At 53.7% G+C, this 7590-nt stretch overlaps 1 protein-coding gene across 1 annotated transcript; it reads right to left on the reverse strand.

Moving 5' to 3' along the window:
- Positions 1–2166: 2166 nt before the first annotated feature.
- On the reverse strand, positions 2167–6483 carry Spon2 (spondin 2). Its single transcript, XM_010641672.3, has 6 exons — positions 6303–6483; positions 5771–5992; positions 4969–5192; positions 4694–4885; positions 3842–4016; positions 2167–3003 (listed from the first exon to the last, which is right to left on the reverse strand). Exons 2-6 carry the CDS (start codon positions 5988–5990, stop codon positions 2819–2821), a joined length of 996 nt encoding a protein of 331 aa, XP_010639974.1. The 5' UTR covers positions 5991–5992; positions 6303–6483; the 3' UTR covers positions 2167–2818.
- Positions 6484–7590: the final 1107 nt, after the last annotated feature.

Here is a 7590-nt window from a genome sequence, read left to right on the forward strand (position 1 = left end):
CATATATATATATCCATATATATATATATATATATATTCCTCTGCATGTGGCTATCCAGTTTTTGCAGCATTACTTATTTAAGAAACATTCTCTAATGTAGGTTCTTGTCTTTATTGAAAATCAGTTGGCTATAAACAGGTATATTTATTTCTGGGTTATATAGTCTGTTCTATTGGCCTGTATGTTTGTTTTCATGCCGGTAGTCATGCTATGTTGTCAACTGGTTTGTTTTTATTTTGTTTTGTTTTGAGACAGGGTCTCACTCTGTAATTCAGGCTGGCCTTGATCTCACTATATAGCTCATGCTGGCCTTGAACATGTGATGGTCCTCTTGCCTCGGCCTCCTAAGTGCTAGGGTTACAGGGGTGTGCCACCATGCCTGACTCTACTGTTACTTTGTAGAGTATTTGGAAGTCAAGTAGTGTAATGCCTCCAGCTTCCCCCGACCCCAGGATTACACTGGCTATTCAGGATTTTTTTCCCCATACAAATTATTTTAGAGATGCTTTACTACTTCTGTCAAGAATATTACTGGGATTTTAATAAATTGCATTGAATCTACACATTGCTCTGGGTAATGTAGATATTGTGACAGTTTTCTTCCAATCCATGAACATAGGATGTCTTTCCATTTTCTTGTAAGTTTTCTCTTCAATTTATTTTATCAGTGTTTTGTAATTTTCATTGTAGAAAACATTCACTGGTTAAATTCATTTCCAAGTGATTTTTTTTTTTTGGTAACTATTGAGAGTGGGATTGTTTTGTTGATCTTTTTTTCAGAAATATCATTATTAGTGTATAAAAGAGGTACTGACTTTTGTATACTATAACCTCTTGATTTCATTTATCAGTTCTCACAGTTTTTTGGTAGAGTCCAAGTTTTTCTGTGTACACAGCCAGGTCATCTGTAAACAAGGATAATCTGACTCTGCCTTCCTATTTGGATGTCATCCATTTTTTTTCTTATTGCTCTGGCAAAGAGTTCCAAACTTATGTTGAATAATGGTGGTAAAAGGAGAAATACTTGTTTTATTCCTTTTCAGTATGACATAAGCTATGCATTTATCATATACAGCCCTTCTACACCCATATTTAAATTTTTATCATGAAGGGATGTTGAATTTTAATCACACACTCTACATCATCCACCTCTGAAAAAGCCTCACCTATGATTTCATCAAGCGTTGGAGGACATCTAAACATGACCATAACACTGCATAAACTCATATCCTAGAGCCTGAAATTTTCAAGAATGAAAGGACACAGGGTGGTGGGAGGTGGGCCTGGGGCCTGATTTTTTTCTTTTTTTTTTGTACCAGGGATTGAACGAACTTGGGTCCTTGTGCTTGTGAAGCAGGCAGTGGAACCACTGAGCTAAATCTTGGCCCCCCTGGGAGTGATCTGGAAGCATCAGAGGTGGAGGCTCCCAGCTAGTTGGAAGAGTAGTGTAGTGTATCATAGGTTCCTAGGAGTAAGGAGGACACACTGCAATTCTGGGCTGTGGCAAGGACTGAGGGGCAAGACCACCCTCAGAGAGTCTCCCCCACACTGCCCAGTACTAGCTCAGTGCAGTTGGACTCTGCATTGCTGGAAAGAGCAAAGCTGGTGAAGGACAGGCAGCACCCTTTACCCAGGGAGTGCCCCGGGAAGATCAGAGAGATCCCCAGAGCATGGAATTTGGATCTGGAAGGTCACATGTGTTGAAATTGAGGTCCCTGGAGTGGCACTACTGGGAGCCCATGGAAACTTTATGCTATGAGGCCTAACAGGAGGTCCTGGTGACTGGGGATGGGACCTCGGGACGTCTTTGCCACAGGGTACGTGATCTGAAGATGATAATGAGACCCAAGGCCTTTCCTCTCTCTCACCCTATCCATGAGCTGCATCTCCCTTCAGCTTGATGTGCTCTCATCATAGGCCTGGAAGCACTCAGTCTCTGGATGTGCCCCGAAACTTTCAAAATACGTGGCAAACAACCTGTCCTCTTTCCAAGTTGCTTATCTCATGTATTTTGTCACAGCAAATGATGTTGACCAACACCAGGGCACCTGCAGGTGAGCCCCTGAGAGACAACTGTTTGTGGCCCCATTAGCTGCCCCCTGCAGGAGGGAACAGAGTGAGGGCTGTGGCCATGGTGACCCAGTGCTCTCCAGATCTGCAGTCACTCCCTGCCTGTGGTGTGTGCTTGGGCTCAAGGGTGAGCAGGTGGTGCTACTGCTGACTGCCAGCTTCCAAGGCCTCAGCAGGGTTCCCCACAAGCCTGCTCTGCCTTTCCGGCCAGGTGCCTGTCAGGAAGTATTCTGGGTGCCTTGCAGTGTTTCCTGTTGATGCACCCAGCACCCTCTGCTATGTGCTGTCCAGGAAAGGTGGGAGAACATCTGCCAGCGTTTGTCAGGAACAGATGGCCTTTATTCAGATGCAGAGATCAATAAATGAAAGCGCCACATTTCCAAGACCATCCCTGTCTGTGTGTTTCCTGGGTGTCACCCAGCTTCGATGACAGGAGCAGCGTGGGGGCCACCTTGCCTGCGTGGTGGGAACTGTGGTGGCCTGGGCGCCAGGTCTGAGGTATTTAACAGTCTTGTGGGTGCAGGGCTCCTTGGGGCATCCTCTTGCCAGCATCACAGGCAGCCTTGGGAATGGTAATAAATTACAGGGACATAATGTGGAGCAGAGACTCATGGTCTCTGGATTCCTATGCCTGCCGAAGGGACCTGTCATGGCCATCCCCTGGCTGCCACCAAGGGAGGTCTGTGCAGGGCACCCTGTCAGCCCTCAGCCTGTCCACCTGGGAGTCCTTGGTGACCCAGGCCTTGATCAGACACAGTTATCAGGGACACACTCAGTCTCCTCCTCAAGCATAGGGCAGGGTGTGCCGTTGTTGGCAGGCTGCACAAGAACGTAGCGAGTTCTGCTCTTGACTCCCAGCTTCCCGCAGGGTCCTCTGCACAGGCCCCAGGACGACCACAGGGATACTTCACAGTCCAGTGGCGTTTCTGGAACTGAACCAAACACAGGGACTGTTAAGGGCACAGGGACAGAGGGACCCCCTGTGCACAACAGGGTCACCGAGCTCAGGCCAACCTGTGCCTCTCCAGGCTGAGTCTGAAGTGCCTTGCATTGGGCCGGTGAGGAGAGAGTGCCCAGTAGGGGCCCTGGGAGGGGCAGTCTGTGACAGCACCAGCCCTGCTGCTTCCCTGACCTTCATAGTCAGCTTGTTGCTGAAGACCTGTGATAGTGGCCCTTCAGGTGTGAGGCTTGTGCCCTGTCACTTCAGTGTCACTGTTCCTTTTCCATTATATTCACCTATTTAAAACCGTCACTTGTGGTTATAGTTAAAGTGCCTGGTAATTCCTGTGTTTCTGTGGTACCCTTCAGACGTCCTGGGTGCTAGGTAGAGAAGGGCACAGCGTGGTCCCGCCCTGTCCAGGGGAGCTGTCTGGGTGGAATTCTTCAGAATTCTCTCCCATTGGCTCCACGATGGGGTCCCCAGGCCAGGTCAGCCAGCTTCACCTGTGCCCACCCTCTGCTCTCCCTGTCACTCCCAGGCCATGTCGCTGGGATGCCCGTGGGTGGGTAGGTGGCCCCTCTCGGGAGGTCTGCCTGACAGGTGGCGTGGCGTGAGTGGATGTGGCTGGTGCCACGAACGTGTGACTTGTGTCTGTCCATCCAGGTAGTTGTCACATCGGTGATGGTCTGACGGTGGAAGCCGAGTTGTTCTCCCATTGACCCTGAAGGCCTTGGTACGAGCTGGAGGGCTTCTCCACCCTCTCCAAGCCCTGTTGCTCTGCCTACCACCCGCCTGCAGCACACAGGAATAGCAAACGTGGCCCAGGTTACCTGAGAGGTTGTCAATGATCTCATTGCCCCTGCTGACCAGGTCTGGGGCAGGGAGGACAAAGGCCCTAGTGCTCTGCCGGAGCCGCACCAGGGTTACTGTGGCCATGGGTGGCAGGGACTTCAGCCGCGGGTAGTAGAAAGAGTTTGCCGGGTGACTGGGGGAGGAAGATGTGATCTGAGGTAGAGGAAAAAAGCGTCGGCTCAGAGTCCAAGAAGCCCACTTGTATGCACGTGCAAGGCCCCATGGTCTAGTCCCAGTGTCCTGCCCGGCAATGCAAGAAAGCAGAGCCCAGCTGAGGCTTGGAAAACCCTACGGTATGCTCTCATCCAGCTTATTCACCACATCTGGCACCGTGTGACGCCTGACTCTTCCCCAAGGTCAAAATGACCACGAAAGGTCACTGCCGTGAATCAATTCAGCACACCGAAGCAACTTAACAGCACTACAAAGACATCATGAAAGAAGACTTCAGAGCTGCTACAGAAAGTGACAGGGACAATGGGGCCAGTGTGTATGAAGTGAGGGGAATTAGGGCAGTGTGTCTTTTACTAGAATAAATATTGTATTTATTTTTTATTTTTTGGTACTGGGAATTGAACTCGGGACCTTGTGCTTGTGAGACAAGTGGCAGAACCACTGAGCTGAATCCCCAGCCCTGGAATAAATATTTTAAATTTGAACATCTGCTGTATTTTCTATCACATCATGGACACGGATGACGAGACTGCCGGGCACTGTAGGTGCTCGCAGCAGCCCGTGGAGCTGGACCAGGAGGGGGCTCCGTGCACCCTGCATGGCTTTTCTCCCTGTGATGCTGGCCAGGCCCCAGATGGCTTCTCAAGTCCCCCTACCTCTGTCACGGTGTCCTGCGGGATGGTCGCGAAGTTAGGGGAGGAGAACGTGAAGCCACTGTCTGTCCCAGCGTCATGCGGGTGGAGGTCCAAGGCCACCTGCTCCTTCCAGCGGCCCCCCTCGCACAGGTCCAGGCTGTCCACACCCACGAACCAGTCAGGGCTGGGGACAATGCGTACCACGAAGGACACCTGGGTGGAGAGGCGGCTCAGCCTCACAGCCGTGGGGACATCACCCCATCACACGCACTCACACGCACGCCCGCAGTGCTCACCAGCGAGTGCCTGGGGTGCACCTCCAGCTCTGAGGCCGTCTGCCCAGTGCCACTGGGGACGGCGGGGGCTGAGAACACGGCACGCACGCTCTGCAGCTTCTCCCCGGAGGCCTCGATCTCCTTCATCAGGGCCCAGGCCTCGCCCCGCTCCACGAAGTCCCGCAGCCCGTTGCTGGCATACTCACCCTTCCCCCACATGCTGTAGTCAGAGCTGTGCGTTGCCCCTGTGGGGCCGCAGGCACATGAGCTATCGCCAGGAGACGCCCATCCACCTTCCTGCGCGCCAGCTCCCATGGCCGAAAGGCAAGGAGCCCAGTCCACCCAGCCATGGCAGACAGTGGTGACCGCCTGTGTCCACGCGCGGCTGGACACCTGGCTGGTGACCAGTGAACAGCCAGCCTTCCCCTGATGGTGGCCATCCTGACCCTCCCACACCCCAGAACCAGGACAGCACTAGCTAGCATGCTGTAGGTGCTTAGCAGGCCTCCCCCCAACCCTTTCTCTTTCTCTGAACTGAGGATTAAACCCAGGGCCTTCACACTAAGCTACATCCTCAGCTCTTTGATATTTTGTATTTGATAGAGTCTCACTAAGTGACTAAGTCACCCAGGCTGGGCTTGAACTTGTGATCCTCCTGCTTCAGCCTCCCAGAGTGCTGGAATGGCAGGCGTGCACCACCATGCCAGCCTACAAATATTTCTCGTGCTGAACTGTGTTGGATGTGTTGTGCTGTGTGGCTGTGAGGAGCTGTCTGGGGCTGCACCCTCTCAGCAGAGGAAGCTAGGGGCAGAGGGAGCCTTACCCAGCAACGAAGACCACTGCGCAGGTGGCCGGAACAGTGGGTACTGCTTGGGAAAGGCTGTCTGGCTCCACTTGCCGGCAAAGGTGAGGCTGTACCTGGCCAGCGACCGTGCCGTGCATATGGATTCCCCACCCAGCGGCTGGCTGGTGACACAGCCCAGGGAGGCCAGGAGAAGGATGCAGACAGCCCCGCGCGGGGCAGTGGTGGCCCAGCTGTACATGGCTGCAGAGGGAGGGCGGTGTCACTTCCAGACACCCCGCAGGGAGTCCACGGAGCCCCACATGGTGCCTTCATGCCCTTGTTCCCTGAAACTCTCCCCTGAGCTTCCCAGATGCCTCATCCAGGGAGGCAAAGTACACCAGGCTGCCAGGCAGGGCTGGGTCGCCAGTGTCCCTGAGAAGTCCCAGGACTCCCCGAAGGCTTGGCAGCAGGCATAGGGCTCACCGCGTCTCACACACCACCCCCATACCGCCCCACACCGGACCTCTGTCTGTCCAGGCAGCCTGCATGCCCCAGCTTTCACAGCACTCACCAGGCAGCAGTTGACAGCTGGTGACAGCCTGCAGCTCCTGTCCAGGGAGAGGAGAGCCTGGCTGGCCCGGTCAGAGGGAGAATGGGCTCCTAGGGCTGCTAGGCTCAGGCTCCCACTGCGGCTCCCACTGCCCCTGGCTGCCGCTCTTCAGCTCTTCACTTTCTAGGCCAGGCTGTAGCCCCACCCGGCTTTGTCTTTCCCTCCTCCCTCCCCCCTCCCTTGCTCCTCCCTGTTGAGGGGTGGGGTGGGGACGGATGCTGCCCAGAGGAGCCCAGGGCCGAATCCCAGGGGCCCTGCCAGGGTCACAGCCCCTTGCTGCAGGTGTGGCTGAAGGGTGCCTTCCTGGCCTGACCCGCCTGTGGAAGGTGGGCTCTGGGCTTCAGCCAGACACTGTCACCTCTTTCCCATGGTGGCCTAAAGCTGCACAGGGCAGGGATGTCCGTGTGCCCCCTGGAGGCATCGGGATCGGTCCCTCCCAGGGCAACTGCGACCAGGTCGAGGACCAGCCGCAGAAAGGGGCTGCCCTCCCAGGATGCCACACTTGTGTGCTGCAACTTCTGCGGCCACCCCCACCAACGCACTTTCGAGGACAGGGGCTGAGGCCTCCACCACCGCCCCTACTCGGGAATCGCTAAGGATTCTACAGTTTATCCTGGCTCAGTGACAGGAAATTGTTTCCAGAGCCCCTGTCATGGGGTCTAGGAGCTGTGGAGGAGGAGAGGGAGCCGCCGTCTTGCACAATTGCTCAGCCCTCCCTGCTCGTTAGAATCCCCAGAGAACTTTTAAGCTTAAACAGAATCCATTCTGAGCTTTGGAACCCTGTCAGTGCTTCACATACTCAGACAGAGAGAGAGAATAAATAAATCCAGTGAGGACTGAATGCAAATAAACCTAGTGATGTAACCTGCACTTCAAGTAAATACCACAGCCATGGCGAAGCAACAGAGAACACTATCCAGACTCCAGGCGGCAGCGGCGGCGGCTCTAGGTCTGGAGCTTGGGCCTCTGGTCCCACCACCTCTTTCCACTCTTCAGAGTCATTGAGGACACCAGCAGCCACGTGTGTGGGTTCTGTCTGTGGATGCTTACCATAGTCTGACCTATGGGCTCAGAACAGTCACTACTTCACACAAAGCTAACAAAATAGGGCTGTTACGTGTTAACATAGGTGGCGTGTTTTATTAAAAAGCAGCTGTATGCTTCAAAATAAAAATCCTTAGAACTTGGGCTTGGATTTGTACAGCTCTTATCACCGTTGTGCTGCATGCCTGTCTGTCCAGTCACCTGA

This window comes from Fukomys damarensis, unplaced genomic scaffold (assembly GCF_012274545.1).
Source record: "Fukomys damarensis isolate Sample0158 unplaced genomic scaffold, DMR_v1.0_HiC HiC_scaffold_35, whole genome shotgun sequence".
NCBI lineage: Eukaryota > Metazoa > Chordata > Mammalia > Rodentia > Bathyergidae > Fukomys > Fukomys damarensis.

Bases quoted from the DNA above. Each gene is read 5' to 3' on its own strand.
- Spon2 (XM_010641672.3), bottom strand. From the start codon at position 5,990: ATGTACAGCTGGGCCACCACTGCCCCGCGCGGGGCTGTCTGCATCCTT. The intron at 5,193-5,770 runs GTAAGGCTCCCT...GCGGCCCCACAG, and splicing joins GCAGTGGTCTTCGTTGCTGG to GGGCAACGCACAGCTCTGAC. The intron at 4,886-4,968 runs GTGAGCACTGCG...CTCTCCACCCAG, and splicing joins TGCACCCCAGGCACTCGCTG to GTGTCCTTCGTGGTACGCAT.